Source organism: Rhyacophila brunnea, unplaced genomic scaffold (genome assembly GCF_057557595.1).
Source record: "Rhyacophila brunnea isolate RB1 unplaced genomic scaffold, BYU_Rbru_1.0 scaffold_10, whole genome shotgun sequence".
Taxonomy (NCBI): domain Eukaryota; kingdom Metazoa; phylum Arthropoda; class Insecta; order Trichoptera; family Rhyacophilidae; genus Rhyacophila; species Rhyacophila brunnea.
This window is the reverse complement of record NW_028232752.1, coordinates 10,602,270-10,625,329: the sequence shown is the minus strand read 5'-3', so window position 1 is coordinate 10,625,329 and position 23,060 is coordinate 10,602,270. Positions and strand designations below refer to the sequence as shown.

The window sequence follows — 23,060 nt, the reverse complement described above, 5'->3', positions numbered from 1 at the left end:
GGTCAAAGCACTGTTAAAGTCCCAGAAACTAAATGAGACGTTTAATATTATTATAATTTAGTTACATTATGAGACCTAATACCTTCTCGGCTGTTATACGTATGAAATAATATCGAAATGAAAATTATCATTTATATTTGTATTTTATTAAATCATATTTATAGTGAATATATTCAAGATATTATTATTGTACAATCGAATTAAATACGTTTAAATTTATATACACGACCACGGTGGCTGCGTGGCTTAAGCGTTGGACTATCATGCCGTGGGTCCTAGGTTCGAATCCTGGGTCTGGCAAGTACACATATTGTTTTTTAATTTGTCTAATATTTAAGTCTAATATTTTTTTTATACCTATAAAAAAATATAATACGTATAATATATGCGTGAAATATATAGACACTAATTATAGAATAAGTCCAGAGAATAACACTGGTACATCGTGATACGGTGAGGTGTATGCAGAGCATAACGAGAGCTAAAAACATAAAAATGAAAACGGGGTGGATAAATAACTGGAAAGAGGGACAATCGCTGGAGCAAGGTAGATTTAAGAGTTGCCGGATAAAATATGTAAGTGCTGCGGAAATACATGGCAACGCAATGCACATGATGTAGAAAGAGCTTGGTAAGGTCTTCATCAAGAAATATATAGATTTAGGCTAGTGATGATTAATATTAAAACCCACGATGCCCGCATAGCTTAAGCGCCGGTCTATAGTGTGGCGGGTCCCAGGTTCGAATCCCGGGTCTGGCAAGTACACATATTGTTTTTCAATTTGTGTGTGAGTCAGGGTATAGACATAATAGGTTGAGCAAGTGGCTGACATCTATTTCTCTTAAAAACAAAATCTGTTAATACAATCCTCTACCCTGTGGGGGCCCATATGATCCTATTAGAATCGGACATGGTCGAAAAAAAATTATATTATATTATTGCCATTGTATAATATGTAGCAATAACTATTATTATATCATATAATATTAATTATTGTGGGATATTAGGAAAACAAATGATATATTATGTATGTTTATTATTAAGAATACGTAAGTTGCAATAGCCAAAGAAACAATTTTGTTTCAGATTGAAGATTTATAAAAGTATAATATAAATATTATATTCTTTTTATTACTACGATAGTCAATTAGATAAAATGACATTACTGCTTTAGTACCAGAAGTGTAAAAATAAAAATAATTGCACGGCCGCCTTCCATTACGCCATAAACTTGTCTGAAAGAAGGGATTTTTAGTGGCCATTCCGTCCCGCGACGGAGCCGCACGGAACTGATGGTGCAATCATGTACCGTAGTGCTTAAAAAAGAAAATTATATAGTGTGATTGAAATACACAGTTATAACATATTAATACACTTTAATAATTATAAAAAGCTACAAAGTAATCGGATAAAGCATTTTCCCGTGCAAGTGTTAGGTGTGTACTTTCATCTCACTCTAGTATACATAATGTGAAATAATAATAATTCAGTTTTGAATAAAAATTAATAAAACTAAATGATTCGTCAGGTATAAATATTGAGTAATGGAATCTTGAAAAAACATTTATTGAGTTTCAAGTACAAAGCAGTTAAGAAGACGGACCATGCAGCCTCTCGTCACATCGATGGTGATAAAGCAACGTTGGACCTGACTATGCAACGTATTATGAATGCCGCAGTCATAACCTGGGCTATATTTTGTTTAACGGCCCACATGCTCAGCGTATGTCAAAATTGAGCTTTTATGATATTTTTAGAGCATAACTCTGGACATTCCTTAAACGTTGTAGATAGTCTACTTATATAATTTTGAAGCCTTATTATCCTTTATATTTATTTTAAACATTTGATGACTGCGTAAAGTATTTTTATTACATAAAATAGTATTGTTTTAAACCTCTAGCTCTAATGTTTTATAATATATTGTTAAGATTTTTTAGGTTTATTAATTTTTAAACGCATTTACAAAACCATTAGTAAAATTAACGTTAACATTATATAGTGACATATTTACGATAAAAAATTATATTTTATAATCTTTTTGATCCCAAATTTGACAAGAATTGGGCATTTTATTATTCAAAAATGGACACGATTAACATATTTGAAGATAATTTAAAAAACACTGATTGTAAGCTATGTTTTTGACCATTCAAATGTGATAAATTGATTGTGTTACGACGTGTTTGAAAATGTACCTAACCAAAAAAAAAAATATTTTTTTAAAAACGGCACATGTTCAAACACGCGCGTTAACATGATCTTACTCCCTACTTCATTTATCGTTTGTCAACGACACGGTTAACCACTGGGAAATGCTAAAGAAATAGCGTATTTGAAAAAAAATACTACCTTATTCTTAGGTCAATAATTATTATAAAGCAATCATTATTCGTAGGATGTTTATTACACTTGAATGGTCAATGATATAGCTTATAATCAGTATCTTTAGAATAAATATCTTCAAATGTGTTAATCGTGCCCATTTTTTGAATAATAAAATGCCTAATTCTTGTAATAGTTGGGATCACAAAGATTATAAGATGTAATTTTTTATCGTAAATATGTCACTATATTATAATGTTAACATTAATTTTACTAATGGTTTTGTAAATGCGTTTAAAAATTAATAAACCTGAAAAATCTTAATACCACTGCACATGGACGTACTGAAATATGACTATATTCTAAAACATTAGATCGAGATGTTTAAAAGAATACTATATTATGCAATAAAAATACTTTTAGTCATCAAATGTTTAAAATAAATATAAAGAATAACAAGGCTTCAAAATAATATAAATAGATTATCTACAACGTTTAAGGAATGTCCAGGGTTATGCTCTGAATATACCATAAAAGCTCCATTTTGACCTACGCTGAGCATGTGGGCCCTTAAGCCATCCGAATTTCAGCATCCCCGATGGTTGTTAAATACCATTCGTAGGGAAAAGTCAAGAAGACGTCCCTCTTGGAATTCAGTGGAATGCAGGCCCTGTGTCAGTGCACATTATTGATTTAGTTCATCCACCTGAAAGGAGTATTCCTCATTTTCTCCATCCTTCGTCCTGGTCAAGTACTTCGAGTTTTTTTAGATTGGTATTCGGTAAAGGTTGGTTTGAGTCTCTCCTGAATCTAGAATTCGCTGAATATGGTTTCGTTGTTTTATTTTGCCATTCATAACTTACGATGAATAGTCTCCAGTCTTTCTTTTCCATAGTTAATAAATAGAATAGTTAATTTTATTAACTTACACATTTAAATGACATTATTTTGCATGTTACTATTTATATATGACATACAAATGCATGAAATTAAATTGTACATATTCTGAAACATTTCATATTTACCTATATCCATTTTACTCGATGTATTTATTATAAAACATGAAAATATAATTTCAGCAAAGTCAAAATAGCCGTATAATACTTCCTCCGATGGAAAGTCAAGAATATATTATTATTTATTTTTGCGGTCCAAGGGTGTACCTATTACACGAATTCTTCTTTGAGAGACCTCTTTGAAAGTTTTTCTTAGAAATTTTCATACCAAACTCCAACAATAGCTTGGTTTGCTTTTTAATTTACAAGACTTATTTTAAATAAAGAATTATTGGAAATAATATTGACTTGTAATATAAGCGATATCCAATATTTTTTTGTGCCGCTTTTTGTCAAAGTTTGATTTAAACCTTATTTTTGTCGCAGAATAAAATTATAATCGAAAATAAATGTAATGGATACTAGATATGAAATGAAATGTGTTTTTTTTAAACATTATCTTGGTGGGGAACTTTTTCATGTTAGAAAGCAGCACTGAGGTAACTATAAGTAACCTAATATGGTCGTATGCAAGAAACATAATATTATATTCGTATTAGAACATTTCCAAATGCACAGCATTTTGAAAAATCTAACTAGGTACTATGTAATTTCTAATTGATTTGAGGGGAATGGGACAACTGGGCGCCAAGACAATTGGGCGCACTGCCGAATGAAATAAATAGACGTTTGCTATGCTTTTATACAGAAAGTAAATAATGAATTTTAATCAGTTTCTATCTACTAATTCGTAGTTTTATGTCATTTTTCTCTTAAAAATTATGTTTTTAATTGCCGATTGAGAATAATCATGCTTTAGGCATTATATAAAAATAAAATAACTCTCTTACGCACAATTAGATCATTATAATATACGTGTGCATATTATTTAAATTCTCCCCAAGAATTAAATAATAATATAATAATTTGAATATAACTAATAATATTAGGTAAATATATATTTCAAAAGTACCCATAATTCACGAACGTATATTTATTTTTGAATATCAATTGTTTGCTAGGCACCAAGTTGTCCCGGCGCCGAATCGTCCTAGACCCGATTTGAGTATTAAACTATTCCATTTGTATCGTTTTCGGCAACCTAGGTTTTACTTTTTAGAATCTTAAGGTACTACGTAGACTTACTGGTGCCAAATATATTAGACACCTACTATAAACCCAGAACACTTAACACGATTAAAAATAAAAAAGTACAACATAAAAAATATACAATAAAATGGTCCTCAGTTGATAATATCAATTATATAGATAAAATGGTTTACCTTGACAACTAATTAAACGTCTCATAGAATAGTTTATTTGAATATTTAAGTATATAATATGAGTGGTTCACATACCAAGTAAACCAAGTCTATTCAAATTTTTTCACCATCATTCAAAGTCCAAAAATTTTTGAGTTTTGAGAGTTTTTGAGAACCTAGTTTACTCAAAACTAACCAGAATGGACTTGGTTTACTTGGCTTGTGAATCACTCATATTTAAATCAACATAATAATATTATATATTTTATAATAAAATGTCTTCTGAATATTATGATAAAGTGCAAATTACTTCAAAAAATGAACAACATTGGATAAAATGATATATTTATCCATCTGTCTGTTACTCTATCTGTAACGCATTAGCTGATTATTTCCGATGCACGTACGCGTCTTTGTTGTGTGATTGCTTAATCATGTATATGCATTTCGCTCACAGGCGTAAAATACACCGGCTTTATCGAAATAGATACCTGCCAATATATCAATATTCAAATCGATGGTTTCTTTAGCCATGAATATTGTTACCCTATATTGCTCTGCTTATGATATTTAAACATAATATTATTGTTCGCTAAATAGTATATAGATAGGTAGCGCTGCCAATTATTATTTTTTCTAGTCTAGTATAACAATACTTATATACCTACTTTTATTGCAGTAATTCAAGATATTTGTTTGTTGCACTACGTACTTAAAATTGGCGTTTAATAATACTTCAGTTGGTTAAGTAGTTTGTGGCTGAAATTACTTTTTAAATTGCATTCTGAGATCAGTTGGTAAGTACACAGAAAGCTAGAATTAAGTTAAGTTGTGTCCCATTTAGAGTATTCGGGATTCTAGAGTTTTTCATATCATTGTTTAACTAACACTGAGAGTATTTATTTAACGAGGTAGTGTTTATTTTGATGTTATATTTGACAATTTTAACTATTTATAACAAAGCATCTCCGCATTTTTATAATATGTGATTATTATTTAAAAAAATGAATAAAAAGAATAAGTGTATACTAAGTAATTAGTAAGTAATAGATAGTTATAATATTCGATGGCGATGTTAGAATATATTATGATACTTTATGGGGAATTGCAGAAAATTTGATATTATTTTGATTCGAGGGATATGTTTTTATTGTTAGTTGGTATTTCTTTAAAATAAAACAACTTTAGAGGAACGCAAAATGAACTGAGTTCCCCAGGCGTTTTGGGCTCAATTTGCTGTTACGATTCTGGGGAGTTCTGGAATAAAATATTTCACTATTATAATTTATTGATTCTTAGCCTGTAATATTTTAGTATTAACAGATGTTTAATTGTTAATTGGCTTCATACTGCATTGCGCTATTAATTGTCTGGTTTACCACTCTTGTTAAATTTTGATATTAAGATATATTATTTACTAAAAACAACACTTAAAAATGTGCAGGAAAAAAATACACAATCTCTTGATAAATCAAGTCATAGGATAGGCAAAATCAATAAAACGTTAAAAAATATTGACCTGAATCTGTAGAGGTTTTACCCAACTCTATAACTACTAATATTTTATTAAATATGGTCATTTTTAGATCATAGACAATAACGAAACGGAAACGTTACCAGTTGTCAATTAGAGCTACAAAAATGTAGACGTTACGAGACGCTAAACTATCAAATGTAAAAGTATCATTATAAACATGTACGTGTAAATTCATAGATGCATAAATTTTCGTGTTTTCCTGCCATCTAATATCACCAGTGTAATAATTGTGCTACATACAAAATACAAAACGATATAAATACTCACATCACCCATATCATACATACAAACGCAACCATCTGAATATAATAGTACCATGCACACTCCAAACACCCCCCGACAAGTCAACAAGATTCTATTTTTAGTTTGTTTCTTAGAAAATATGTGACAATATAATGCACAAGATCAACATACATTTAATCAACTTGTAAAGATATTCATTCAGTAGTGGATTGATCAAGAGTAATAATAGAAATTATGATAAATACGGTTTTCAAGTAAGTGGGTAAGTATTAATAGTCCTAAGGTAAAAAGAGATAATTCCTCCTCATTCTATGAGTTGTATCATACTTATACACCGTAGAATATTGGATAAAATGCGCCGGTTGGGGCGTTTACCCGTAGGAGAAGCAGGGTTTGATTCCCGGCCGGGTGGCTTACTTTTTTCAAAAAAAGATTTTTTCTATTGGTTATAACATACTCTCTCAGAAAGTGTTTTTCTATTATTATTTTACCCGTCCTATTATGACATATTATGCTGCTTCAGTCTGGGGCTATGCTTATTCTACGAAACATTTTAAAATGCTACAGACTATACTAATAAAATTTCTTAGACTTAGAGTAATAACAGAACAATCATCAATGGTTTGTATGCAATACCACTCTTCATAGAAACTTGAATGTAGAAACCATTTACGATCACGTCTTTAAATTGTCTTTAAAACGCTCAATGACAGCAGACTTCCCAAATGAGTCAATCAAAGATCTAAACAATTACGATTAACAATTACCCCACCAAATTTTTGAGACTACTAGCAATATTGCTCTTAAAGTTTTCTCGGTTTATATTTTTTCCCTACAGTAGGAGACAAAAGAGATGCCATTTAGTTCTCTCTCCATCTGCAAAGATATTCAAAATAAAATATTTTGCAGTGCTGACTCCGTCAATTCGAAGGAGAGACCACTGTATACAAATGCGGGTACTACATATGACGAGGATAAAAGGCTGTTTGGCCTTGGTGCCTCATATTATACCTATATATAATTGAGTTGAAATATTTTTATAGTCTTGCTAATGGTGTGACAACAGAATCATCTGTCGATTTTCTGTCGAAAAATATCTTGTAGACGTTAAAATAATTTATTTTTAAATTTTGTAAGATTATCATTCTTGAAATTAATCCTAAAATGGAATATCTCTTTAACTAATATCTCTATAGGTAGTGGTTTCAGACCCGTGCTAAATAATATATTAACATACCTACAAGCTGTAGAGCAATTCTGTTATGCACTCGCTTGCACTTTGGCTATACTACAGTACGGCAAGAAGCATGGAAATTCATTTCACCGAGCTTTTCAAATATAAAATTTAAATATTTATTTTCAATTTTAACGAGTTGATGTCATTTTCGTGATGTTATTTTTATTATTATGTAAGCTCACATAAATTAAAGAAATATATTCAAAATAGTATATTAATTTTAATGGAAAAATACGAATAGAGGCTTTAGAGATTTGACTGTTTCGGCATACCATGAAAATATCGCGGGAAGATATTGCGAGAAGTTGTAAGCCGAGCAAATAAGACAAGAACACTTTTAAAGCTATTATAAAGCTTAACAAAGTTGCATATTTCGACCATGATATCTTTTGCAATTAAAAGTATATATATTTGGGGTGATGATTAGTGCTCCGAGTGATGGACTCGAGTGGAATGACGATTTATACAAATTTAATGCAGTTTATATATTTCAAGAGACAATGTCGCAAATTACAAATCATAACAAACCTTATTGATCTAGATTATGATTGAGGAAATTCTGACAACAAAACATACATAATATTAAAGTGTGTCACCCTTGTTATGCTAAGTGGTGTGATTGTTAATACATAATAATATAATGCACTTTATAAATTAAAAATACAAGACATTCACAACTATGATAAAAATTATTTTATGTACTTATAATATAAATAATTTTAAATTTGAATTGAGAAATAATAGTTTGGTGTGGTACATTGCCTTATTATGTATTACACATGTAAGCTTAAATCATAGTTGCGACATTATACTGCGTGTGTCTTAGTGTATTTTTTTTTAAATATATAATTTATATATATACATAAATTCGTTATAACACTACAACAGGCCAAGAAGCTCAATGACAGTAGCGTATTTAGTAATATAAGTAAAACAATCACAAACACCCAGGCTATTATGACTTCATCGGTAATTGAACCCAGAACTACCGGATAAAATGCCACCACCTTACGCACTGCACTACGAGAGCCGCTCTTCACCTAGTCTACTCGACAGTTTTGTATGATAATATTATTTTATTTTTATCCCCTTTAACCGCTTTCTTCATTTATACCTACTACTATCTTCTATTGGCGCAAATCACTTAAATTATAGTCAAATATATTTTGCTTAAGTATGTAGTGACCTCAGCTTTGTGTAACTGCTCCCGAAATAATCCCAGACCAAAAAAAATTGCTGAGGTATCACGGCAAGTTTTGCCTCATGTAAAACAAACCGTGTGTGATGATACGACGTTGATTCTATCAGATTATAATCTACTACGTTAACCCTTATGCTACGAGCGATGTGATATATTAATAATAATTGTACGTATGAACGTATGTGAAGAAAATACATATAAAAAATGAAAGCTTTCGTTCAATTTATTTAATGAAAACTGTTATGGGTCATTCATACTAACGGTATTAAAATATATATTATGACGTTTATGAATATTTTATATGTTTGGAATATAGTATCTCATTGCGTATTATTAAAGGTTTCGTCATTAACGGTAAAGAAAATTTTAGAGTCTTGTATGGACCGCGTCGTAATAAAACCGAAAAGTCCATTAAAATATTATTTTATCTAAAAACTTTGAAAGCTCCTGCTTCGGTTTCAGTTTATCTTTAGTCTAATAAATGCAAATCGTTTGCAAATCTATGCAAATTCACACCTGGCGCTATGTCTTGGTGATATTATCAATATTTAATTTGAGAGTACACCTTTTTATAGCTTTTTTTATAAACGCTTGCTGTGAAAGAGCTTAAAAAAGTAGGTAATAGAATGTTTGCATTTAAATAAAATTGCTATTTAATGCAGAAAAATAAAAGTAAACATTTTCATACACCTTTTTAAAGTGCATTTTTAATTTTATCACAATTTCATTAATAAACTAGTTCGTACGATATAATTACCTAAAACTACCCTTCCAAAACAATCCGCCCCGCATCAAAAACGGTCTTAATCGAATCACGTGGCCCTGCGTATAGCTGTGAAGCATCAGCAGTTGTTTATATCTGGGAATGTCTTAGGAGCAGATGTCCAAGACTGAAGTCGCCACGTATTCAAGTGTGCTTTGACTGAGTTAACTGAGACTTAATTTAATAAAAAATGCCCATCGGAGAAAGGAGCACAACACGAGAGGAACAAACATAAATGATTCTAATTAATTTACTTACATATAATATGTAAAAACAATACGGACTTACTAAACTATCTGAAGAGATCTTCACGTCCGCAATAAACTAAAAAAATTGGAGTGATCTGGATATCGGTTAGTAATTAAGGCATTTAATTGATACCTACGTTAATTAATTAATACACAAAAGTCGATCCAATATTATTAACGCCATTTCATAAGCATTTCATGTAAGAACTACTAGTTAAATTTGTCGTGATTAAGTAGGATGCCCTTAGCTTAATTGGAAAAGCAAATGTTTACTAGTGGGTGTATATATGATATGTTTTCAAATATTTATATGTGTTCAAAATTTCATTATGTTATTATCTACTTTATAACTGTATATAGCTAAGATAAATAAAATAAATACAATTATGAAAAGTATATTATAATTTAATAATACCTCAGACTACTAGAAAAAATCTTCGAAATAATATGACGCTCAATCGACACTCAAACTAGCACTCATTGAATTTGCGCTAATCTGATTTACCAATTGAGATATCATGTTTGTCCTATCTAATTACGACAAAATTAACTCGACATATTTACACATTGAAGCGTTCACCAAATTGCGTTTGTTATTGATAATTGGTTTATGTGACTAAAATCAAAGTATCAGTTATATTAATCACTACTAACCGACGTCAGGCTATCAAAATGTTAGTTATTATAACGTAATTGCACTTGCTAATCATTTAATAAACTATTTTTTTTTGTTCAACCGCGAAACATGAACTCATATCCATCGGCGCCGTAGTTTTTTCTATGATTTTTTTAGTAGGTAGTTATTATTTAATTATGTATAATAATTATAATGTGTTAATTTCATAACATATGGGTCCCTACATAAATAGATTGGAGCCATGAAGATGGACGTACTGAAACAATTTTGTATGCTACAGACTTTCTTCTGACATTTGAGGAGTGTGGAAAAAAGCCATGGATATGCCTACTCAAAGACCAAATCATCAGATTTTGACCTAATAACTGAGGGCCCGATAAAGAAGAAGAATTTATAAAATATTATATTTATTTGATGACAGCATAGCAATTAATAGATAAAGTAGTAAACACTTCATAATTTTGCACTTTTTACTACACAGAGCATGAAATTAGACCAAATGATATTAACTTGTATTAATATAATATGTTGTAATAAATAAATAAATATACAATAATATATTATGTAAAAAAAATATTGTTAGAATATATTAAATCATAATCACTCTAAACCTGAGTGTAAATTTATGAAGTGGTAACTCTAATGACGTCATTTAATGATATAATAATATTAATTAATGTTGCATTGTATTGCAACTAAAATAATTAATTAGGTCTATAGAAATTATAATAATATAAATAAAAATATATTGTATATTCTTTTCTTTGCTTGGTTTGTCGGGTCTGCATAATCAGTTCATAACCTTCGATGTGTCCTTAGATTGTTCTGATTCATCTTGAGCAGGGAATGCTTTCTTTATATTTCAATCTTGAAGAAAACTTCCAAAACCGGGTTTTCAATATTAATATTTTTTATCCCGACGCCGGGATTGCTGGGAAAAAAGTCATATTGAGTGTACATTTTTTATCAGTGTTTATAGCAATGCATGATTTATAAAATACATCTAAATTATGCACATATAAAGACTTAAGATGATTGAATAAACATTTTCAAAAAAAAAGTAAAAATAATAGTTAGGACGTTTCGTAATTTTGCCATGAATCTAAAATTAGACCTCGTGAATTCGGAATTTCTGTGCATAATTACTTATTTATTTAATAAGTACATTATATATTGAATATGTGCATAATAAATAAATTATTTAAGATATTTATAATAATAAATGACATACATATTACAAAATAGCAGGTAAATTAAGTTTGTAATATACATACAATGCGTATCTCATTCTATATTCGATTATTCCGAAATAATGACTTATGCGAAATCGTGAATAGCTTTTGAATATAAATAAATAACTACCGTATAACAAAACAAATATTTTATATATTTTTTCTGATAGTTTTGAATTTTAAAGGAGAGAGCTTAAAAATATTAAATGCTCAGGACCGCACTTTTTCTGTGCAAAGCCGCGGTCACAGTCACGGTGATATTGTGATATAATTATATTTCTCAAGCAATGCAGAGTGTTGAAACTGACAAAAATACGCTTCAATAGTTTTATACAAAAAAAAAAATATATAATTTATAAGTCGATATAGTTAATGTACGAGTTTTCAGTATTAGCATAAAGGAGTTGAAGGAAAGTTTTTAATTCGTACATAAATAACAAACTGTTTGCAGTGAGAAAAGTTTGTGTTTGTGAAAAACTTTATCTCGTCCAACACTTAGGTGGCAATGATATCCTACAAAGAGAAATAAATTTATATTTCTCTCTGACTTGCTAATTCTGTATGAAACGAATGATTTTATTCTAACATTGCAATTGAGATTTCAGTCGAACAAACTCTTGAAAGATGCTAAAATAAATTTGCACATTAATGATAGATAATAAAACACAGATACTTACCTACTTAAAAATAAAATTTAACAGATTTATTAATGTGAATGGAAATAATAAAATTATAAACTATGCAGAATTTTGTAGTATTAAAGATGTATTAATAAATTACACTCCTTTTTAACTCAAGTTTTATGTCACCTCCTTGTAATTCCTTGTTATCTGCATTTAAAGCCTCCAAAGTTTTGTTTATTTTATTATTTTTGACAACCAATATTCTACATTTTTTTATATCACCTGCCAAATGTAATCTTTAAAGCGTACATTTGACAATACTTATAACTATTATACAACGTTTTTCTTAGCTCATATTCTTATTTGTCCGGTACAAATCTTGCAATCGATTTTTAACTAACTTCCCGACTAACTAGACATATTCAACTTTTAGAATATATCAGAACACGATGCCAATGCATTTTTTAATACTTTTAGCTATCTTTAAGTAGAATTGAATTCATTTTCAGTTAATTATGTTATATAAAGTATATAAAAGTATATAATTCTGTATAAAAAGTTATTTCGACACCATTATTGGTTGCTAGGGGTCTGGGGTCCTAGCAACTAAATTATTAATGTATACGTGCGTAACTATGGAAATCAATATGACATTTCAGTATTATTTCTATCAAGTACAATTATTGTTGATCGCTTAAGGCCATGCATTAGTTGAGGCACGGTCTAAAAAGATCGTTGCTAGGCGATGTGCGGATTGCGGGTCGCGGGTGCAAAAGACGCCTGTCAAACGAAATATTATTTCTCATATAAATCCAACATACGTCCATTTTACGTTCTGTTTATTATTCTATTAGTAACAATAATAATATATTCATTGACATGTTTTCTTTTTAAAGTAAATGGGTAACGTTTTTAGTCATCTTTACACGATTTTAGAATTAATTGGCCCGTCGCCATCACGCAGCAAAGTGACGTATGTCTGACTCAACGTTCTCTCTATGAATGCGAAGCGAGTACAAAATTTCGTCGCGCGTACAGTTGAGAATTATTTGGCGTTTCACTGATGCGTCACCTTAAGCTAGTCAAGTCAAGTTTATGTGATTCAACAGAAAATTTAAAAACGTTGTATATGTATAACGTAGTTCTTTTATCTTGTAATTTATTTATATTATACCTGAAGTCCGTGTTTGATCCAAGTATCAATTTTTAAATATTTATAAAAAAACTGAAACTTAGCATAGTGACTGATATATTATGTAAACCACAAAGAAAAATATAAAACGTAGTCAAATTAGCGCCTACCAAAAGCTAAAAATATTCCATCCCACCAAAGAGATTAAACTGATAAAATAGAGAGATAAATAGGTATTTTTAATGCAACAGTAATAATTGATATTGCATTTTTTTAAACTTTTGAATTTATTTTAATTTGCATCATTTCTGTCTCTTATTTAAATATCTAACTACGAATCATCATCCTTTCAATTAATTAAAATGGGTTCCCAATCTTTTCTTATTAGTAATAACTACTTTTTTTAAATAGAAATAATTACAAGATAAAAAGAACTTTTTATGTACAATGGTTTTAAATTTTCTGTTGAATCATATAGACTTGACTTGACTAGCTTAAACGATCAAGAAAAATTGTACTTGATAGAAATAATACTGAAATGTCATTTTGACATTCATATTGATTTCCATAGTAACGCACGTATATATTAATAATTTAGTTGCTAGGACCATCCGCATAGCAATCAATAATGGTGTCGAAATAACTTTTCATATAAAACAGAATTAACTGTAAATGAATTTAATCCTACTTAAAGATGGCTGAAAGCATTTAAAAATGCATTGGCATCGTGTTTTAATAAAATTTTCAAATATCTAGGTAGTCGGGAAGTTAGTTAAAAATCGATTGCAAGATTTGCACCGGACAAAGAACCACCGGACAAATAAGAATACGAGCTAAGAAAAACGTTGTAAAAATGGTAGGTAACCTACTTCGACATCTTCATTACTTCAAGAATATTATTTTAGATTGGTATGTATCACTAATTCAAGGCATTATATATCAGTGTAGCCATAAAAAATAAATCGTGGAGCACATGACGTGCGAATTTAGTTATAAATAAATTTCATTTGCAAAACGACATACAGGCAATAATATGAATTATTATATTTTTTTCAGCTTCATTTTAGTAAATTTATTTTTATTAAAAAGCATACATATTTTATTTGTCGCTTAGCAATGATTAAAAATATTATTGAAAGTTTGGTTATTATTACGTGGTAAACGATTATATCAGAAACTGGTGCAAACTCAGATCCGGCAGGTGACAGTAGGTATTTGGATTTTGTGGACGTCTTAGATACCTATATATTAAGTTTAAGTATATAATATTATTCAGTAATTAATTTTACCTGTTGCTGGAGCTTTTACAGAGATTATATTTTTGGACTTTTTTTGATTCAAGTTTCGAGAATTTGAGATTGGGTTATTGATTTTTCGATGAAAAGTTGAGTGTTTTTAGATTTTTTTTAAAATTCCGGTTTCGATCGACAGCTTTATTTTTCAGTTTCAATATCCTTTTATTATTTTTGCCTGATTACAATTTCTAGAATCCTCAAAATTTTTTTCTCTATTTTCGAGTTTTACATTTTCTGATTATTTATCAAAATTTCTCCATAATAACCTCTACTTTGTTTGTATTACTCTAATTAAATATTTTTCAGTCTATTGCATGTTATTTATATTAAATTTTAAAATTGATTATTATATAATATACACTGTATCTTTATCTATACTTTGTAAAGTGGCGCATTGGCTAATCAGTGTTATGTCAATACTGTTGTTATGAAAAAATAATAAATGCCTTTTCAGCGTGTTGGTGTTTGACCATATTTTCTTTGCAAGGCCTCATGATCATCAGGCATAATATTTATCTATCAAATGTTAGTGGTACTGAATTCTTGTTACGAGCTAAATAAACAACGCAAAAATAATGGCTCATTCGGCGGAAAAAGACCGCAGAACACAAGAAAAAGAATGAAAAAAATGGCGGGAGAGATAAAGAAAAACGCGAGATAAAACGTCAGAAGAACAAAAGTTTCGCAAAAAACTTTACCGCGAAGTAGGCGTTATATTCAGAAGGAAAAGTTACGCGTGACTCAGTTACTTTTGTATTGTGTGCCTCTTCTATTCAAATTTTTATCTTATCATTGCTTTAAAACAAAAAAATGCCATAATGCCGTTTTCATTATTCAATTTGGGGGTGTGAAATTCTTTTTGCATCTGTGACAAAGATTTTTTTTGACTTGCCTAATTATCACGGACCATAGTTATCTTTATAAAGTGCATTTTTATTTACATAGAAGCAACCAATAACGAAATAATGTATAAGAGAATAACTCACATTAAAATAACCAACTATTTTTTATTTAATTTATATTTAATATACTTCATATTTTTTTTTCACCTTCATTTTAGTATATTTTTATAAATTAATTAATTTTGATACACTTTATTTATCGCATAGCAATGATTACAAATATTGAAAGTTTTGTTATTATTACGTAGTAAAATCATTAATATTTTTATTTACATTGAAGTAACCAATAACGAAATAATATATAAGGAAATATCTCACATTAATATAACCAACATTTTTTTATTATGTACATTAAAACTAAAATTTGGAGACATCCTAACGTGAGTTAGTAATCAAACGACAAAATTAGATTGAAAATATTAACAAATTTTGGAAAGCGATTTAATTATAATATGAATATGTACTAGATAATTTCGCCGTAATTAGGGAAAACACATGTGGGTCATTTTCTAACTCATGTTGGACAGAACTTAATGCATGTGGGGACATGTCCCATCCGGCTCCTCATTGTTTTTAAATATTAAGTACTATGTTTCTTAGGTATATTGAAATTATATTTATGCATGCGTACTACCTGTGCTCTTGTAAGGCTGTGAGATATAGTATCTCACAGTGGTGTAGGATGACTGTTTATTTAGAAAAGAAATTTAAATTAAAAATTATCAACTGTTTATTAAGTAAATATTATACAATTTTTTACGAAACCATTATTTTCAAAATAATGTATTTTTTTATATAGAGAAAATAAAAATTTATGGAGATATTAATTATATCAATTTTCTTTAATTTGTATGTAAAATTTGTTTGCATATTATATTTAACTTAGTTATCAATGATAATAATTCACTAAAAAAGACAATATACTCTAAAATGCCTACCGAGAATCTAAAATAATAAAGCTAAAATAATCTATGGCTTTGTTAGTTTGGATTCCTATCTTGTAAGCCACTCCGACTATGTCTACTGTACTAGACATTACACAATTTGCGCAATGCTGTAGGCGTTGTTGTAGAAGAATAATAATTATTCTTCATAGTTTTCATTTTTTAATTATTTTTCATTGTTAACAACTTCTTTTTTATACATTATATTTCCAGCCGATACGAATCATGAATCTTTATATCACCATTTTGAAAAATTCAAGTGTCTACGTCTACCATATTATTATAGTAGTACCGAAAAGACATTTCTTCTTGCCATTCTAGTTCTGATTTCCAAAGTTAAGTCATTGGTATGTAGTATTTTACCCAGTCGTCGAAAACCACCCTAGCCCTTCTCGACTTACTATTATAATAATTAAACGGTATGGTTCCAGTTATTTGGAGAATTATCTTAATATCGCTGCCTTCACGTCTTGGACTCATGAGCCGGTCCGATCGAAGAGTTGTCGTACGCTATCTGGCGTATGATACCGCACTGCGTTCATGGCAGGGTCAATGGACCTCCTCTTCCAAGGGCAGACAAACGCATTTGGTTTTTCCTTATATGAAGTGGCGCATGGAGATAAACCGATTTGGCGAATTGCAGGATGCCGATCACATCCTCTATGAGTGTCACCACTCACCATATGTCGGTTAAAAGAGAAGTGCTTCTCAAGTCGGTCCGACCTTCAGTTGGACTGGTCGACCATTGCAACTTAGTATCTACGAGGAAAAATTTCTGAGCTTTTAAAAAAATTGCGGCATTTTACGGCGAGCGACAAGGTTTTTGATCATCGAGAAATGACCGTAAAATATTATATCGAAGTAGGAATCACGCACACTCTAGTGCACGCCAATCAAAAGTCTTGAGAAGTTCCTCTTGGGATACTTTCGGCACAACTTTGAAGAGCGCCTAATGTTTGTTACGCCACGGTATATGCCTGCATAATGGATATAGAAACGTGGTTGGTGATTGAGGGATAAGCAAATTATTAGAGAAAACCCTATGTATAAAATGGAATGTCCTCTTTCCATGGGTACTTTATCATCTACCATTGAATTAATTATATGCTTTAGATATGATATGCGTACATTCATTTAAACATTTAATAAAATTGATCTTTACAAAATGTCTAAAATAATGGGTACGATTCACAAATTATAGAATCAGTTTTCTAACTTACACTGCGAAACGCGTATAATGTTAATTGTAAATAAATATAATACGAAAGACCTTCATAACAGTATCATAAATATTTCCTCACGAAGTATTTAATATTTTCGTGAAAACCGTATAACTTAACATGATACTTAGAGATATTGTGTATTTAATAATTAATCATAATATCTCATTGAGATTCTACATCATTAGAATAAACAAGCAAACACTAATGTATTATGACATTATTCCAGTATTTAAACGTGCCTGACTTACAGTAATGTTCACAAACGAAGGTTATATTATATAAATATAGTTATGTTATATTATAATAAATAATATTATGTATACGAATATTTTGAATTGAAAAAATAAACACCAAAATTTAATGAGTTTTAAGCTCAAAACTAGGGATTGCAATACCAAATGTAATTGTGAATACCGGTTTTTCGGTATTTCTCATTAAATACCGGTATTCGATAAAACATACAAAAAGAAGTACTACGTCTTATATCTATTAAAATTTCTTTAAGACATCATTTGATAGCAAAAACCGATATACATACGGTTATTATGTTGACATTTAAAAATATCTATCCTTCATAATATTGTAGAACTGTTGATTTTTATAAATAATTTGATGATTTTAATAAAAGCCCTCAAAAAGGCTAGTTCATCAAGTGCAAATAAGTGCGGCTGCAGGAAAAACTTCTTAAATTCAATGCATATACAGTAATGACATTAATATGGACGAAGCATCTGGAAAAAAATGACACTGACTTTTTTGTCGGGTCTGCCGAATGGCATAATTTGTTCTAACGCTATTACAATAAAGGTGATATTGATATAAATTCCTGATGCTTTTTGTCGGGTCTGCCGAATGGTTTGGTTCGAATGGGTTCTCTCAAATGAACATTGACACTAAAAAAACTGTTCTAACGCCATTACAATAAAGGTCATATTGCTATAAATGCCCGATGCGTGATATCGCATAATGAAAATTGCGTGACGTCTACCTATACATGTGCAAATGTCGCTATGCGAGAATTTACTTGCTAGCTACTGTATTGAGTGCATTGTCCATTGATGTACAGTCATCAATAATAATAGAATAATTGAACATTTTGTCATTTGTTAACTATTTCGAAATTATATTAAGATAATTCAACGCGACAATTATATAAATGTTATTAATATTACATTTGATAGATTTTGTTTTTTCGATATTTCACATGTGTTGCATTTACATTTTAGCAGCACATAACTTATACCGAATTCATTTTCAAAAACGTAAATTAGTATGTTTTCTTAATACAGAAAATTTCGGTATTTTGGAATTTTAAAACCGGTATTTCGGTATTGATAAATACTGGAAAACCAGTTTTTAAATACCGGTATTGAAATCCCTACTCAAAACACACTGAATGTCAATGATATACCTACTTCCAAATTCAAAATCATTATTAATATTATAAATTTAATGATACATGCTATAAAAATACACTCAACAGCATACATACATACATAGCTGTGGAGCTACTGCCAAATGTTGGTAAGTCTCAAAATAATATTATTATGGAGTAGGTAATTACAATTATTTGAAGTTTGACATGTCCTCTAAAATTAGACATAATGTTAATTTATTTGTGCTTTATGTGTTATAATTATATCGGATTACTTTGATTTTCTTTCTAGCATACATATTTATATAGATACACATAATTTTGTTCTTAAATCAATACCTAAATTATCGATTAACCAACTTTTGATATACATACATATTGTTATATACCTAAACATTTCCACCATAGTACAAAATATCTGTGTGGCAATTATAAGCGACGGAAGTCAACATATTATTTTTAGCACTAAAATATTACAATATTACACAATTATGTACCAACATAATATATAGAAATTCTTGATTTACATACGAATGTAAAATCAATACCTACTTAATAAGTAGATTATTTTCAACTTACCAACAACGTCCAGGTACCCAAGTTGACTCTTCATTGGATCCGTGTTGATCTGGCACATGTACCATCCTCGATCTGTTGGCCTGACCTCTCGAACGTGCAGGAACCACGTGCGGTGATCACTGTGGGTTACCCCTATTCGACGGTTTTTCGTAATGACGTGGTTGTGGATTGTCAGGATTGTCTGAGTGTCTACTCGGAGCCATGCCACCTGGAAATATTAAAACACAATATTTGAGTTACACAATATCTAATAATTGAGAGGCTGTGACATTGTTTTTGAAATTCTAGATTTCTTCGGTACCATTCAAATAAATAATTGAGTTATTATCGACATTAATTTCTATGTTGCATATTGCAGTTCAGTGGTGATAATAATAAGTAAACAATTTCTTCAAAATAGTATTTTATATTGATTATTATTACCTTTACTTAAATGACAAAAATGACCTTAGGGAATAGTGACATTTTTTACTAGGGTGTTGGAGCGCCGATAAAAGATGATTAAAATCTAAGCGAGTGATGCATAGAGTCTCATCAATATTATGTAAGAATAACTAATTAAAAACGGTATGCATATAATAAGAGTAAAATAATACCTAAAATGACATTGTCAACAAGAATGTTTCAATTTTTTAAATTACAATTTTTCGTGAATTATTCTAATATTTTAAATTGTTATATTTACAAATTAATACTGAAATTTTGAAAATAATGTAAACCGTAAACCTAATTACAAATTAATATTTAATTAAAAGTTTGCATATTTTAATGGTATCTATATCAGTGGTTAATTGAATAAACGCAATCACAGAGGATTCAAGCCTTCCTAGTATTTAAAAAACATTTTCTGATTCGTAAGTTGCACATGTTAGTTGAGGCTTGCGTACGAGATAATGGCAATCTGATTTACATCATTCAAATAATATCATTAATATATAGGTAGTACCTATTTCGTGTTTGTTAAAAATATAATCGGTACTCAAAACAATTATGATTTTATTGAAAATATATTATAAATGTAGTAGGTAGGTATTAAAAAAAATATTTAGATTTATGTAATAGAATACGTAATTCTATTATTCTAATAGCTGTGATTATTGTTTCAGAATTTTACTGCTTGGGATAAAAGCCCACTGTATTCAAGCCATAACACGAAATTCTAAACCTTGATTGTAGTGCTAGTTATTTCTCATACTTTGAATGAAATATGGTAAACTTTTTGTACAAAATGATGGTTGTTGCGTATTGAAATACCTAAGTGGTAATAATTTGAACGACACATGCAATCGAAAATCTTTATTAATTGCAAACAGGTAACCGCATTAAATTCGAAGATAATCAATAACTAAAAATACCATCGTAATTTGCAATTCAGTGTAACTGCCTGAATAAAATTCAAATCGGCATTGACCATAGTAAAACATGTTTATGGTTAAATAAACGTTAACTAACTACTGTAACACTATCTGTAAGGGATCTTGGCATTACGTTTGACAGTTTCATTTATAAAAAAGGCCCTACGCTGGGCTGCGTTTTACGCACTTCACGGGTTTTTCGGATCTTACTATATTAACAATCTTTTATAATTCCTTAATTAGAAACCAGCCTGAGAGTGGGCTAATTTTTTGGGCCCTGCATATGTTAAGTTACGACCTTATGGTAGAGCGAGCTAAAAATAAATTTTTGAGACTTCTTTATTTGAGATAATATGGATACTATCCGTAGTTTTATCTAACTGACTTTTTTTTAGGTATGCTTACATGTTGTAGTTTAAATGATATAATATATCAATAATTGGCAACGTATTCTTTTCGACTTATACGTGGTGTAAATGAGAACTCGGCCATTATTGATCCTAATAACGTGTGTGTCCCTGATATCTTAGTAATTGGGAACATTAGGTGTTTGTTCTCCCAAGTTGCAGAACTAATCTGCCATTGGTGATGCCAATTAGGAGGGCAATAACTCTGTTCAACAAAATAGATTTGGATATTGATATATTTCAACTACGTGAGAATAAGTATAGGTGACGTTTTTTTATATAATATTCATAAATAGTGTCCACTTAGGTCATTCGCTGTGCTTTCATACTTTATATTTTTTATAATTAATTTGAATACTTATTTACTTTTCATACCTACTGTTTTTGTGAGACTGCTTATATTTCTTTCTTCTTTACACTGTTATAACCTTATCACTGCCAGCCAATTTTAACTAGGTGGATACTTGTAGGCCAGCTATTTTCGGAATAAAATAAATCCTTTAAAAAATATGAAATAGGAACGGAATGATAAATATTTGTGAAAACTTACCAACACAACATGTTTATCAAGATTATCGTGAATATTTTCACACTAAAATGATAAATATTGTTTAGAAAATATGTTCAGAATGTTTATTCAGAAGTTATGACGTTTACAAGAACTCGCGAATATATCCGTCCGTGGCCTGATGCGACATACATGCTTTGGCGAGTTAATTCGTCCGTGGCACGGATCAGGTTAATACTATTTATTTGCTTTTAAATGTCATTTTATTATATTTCTTTTTTCTTAAATTTATTATCTGTAATGTTCACTGCATGTAAAAATAAATAAATAAATTTTAATTAGCTGAGGTATTCAAATTAGTACTGGTACGTTCAGGATGCTAACATTTGTAAAATGTTAGTAAAATATACTTTTAATAAAATTTTGTAATAAATCAGCAGCCATTTATAAAAATGACTGCCTTAGTTCCAAAACTGTCTTAAAATTTCTCATATTGTCGCTTTTAACTCCCTTAGTTGGTAGACAGCTTATTAAATTAACGACCTTTTTCATATCCCTCTGGAAATTTTTACATCTTGTTACCCAGACTTGACGTCAGCGCTCATAAGTGCATAATCACTGCAACTCCTCTACTTGCCCAAGCGAGCGGCTATAGCATGTATAGAATGTGCCAAAACTACATGTATTGATAATTATTTAATTAATATGTATATTTTTCGTTTTCGTGTCCGTCACCATTGATGACTTGATTTTCTTTCCACATTCGTTATCCAGTAGCGAAGTGTGGGGGTAGGCTGTTAAAATCTGACATTAACAGTGCATAGTAAACTTTGTCAGTCAAACGCATTTGTTTTTATTGAACCAAGTCTACAATTTACAGATGGTGTTGGTTAGTTTTTTAAAATCAATTAAACCCTGCCTAACCAAACCATAATAGTTTGGTATACTTTGGGCGATACAACAAAATTATATTGTGCACACTTTTTCATCTGTTTTGTTGGATTAAGAATATATATTACAAATATTGTCGATTTGT

At 29.8% G+C, this 23,060-nt stretch overlaps 1 protein-coding gene across 1 annotated transcript in view; it reads right to left on the bottom strand.

Moving 5' to 3' along the window:
- The window catches only part of LOC147078873 (neurotrimin-like), a 299,771-nt gene that overhangs the window by 88,654 nt on the left and 188,057 nt on the right, over positions 1–23,060 (bottom strand). Inside the window, exon 3 of the mRNA XM_085950714.1 lies at positions 19,755–19,962. Within this exon, the coding sequence (XP_085806840.1) occupies positions 19,755–19,962 (208 nt within the window). The remainder of the gene's footprint in view (positions 1–19,754; positions 19,963–23,060) is intronic.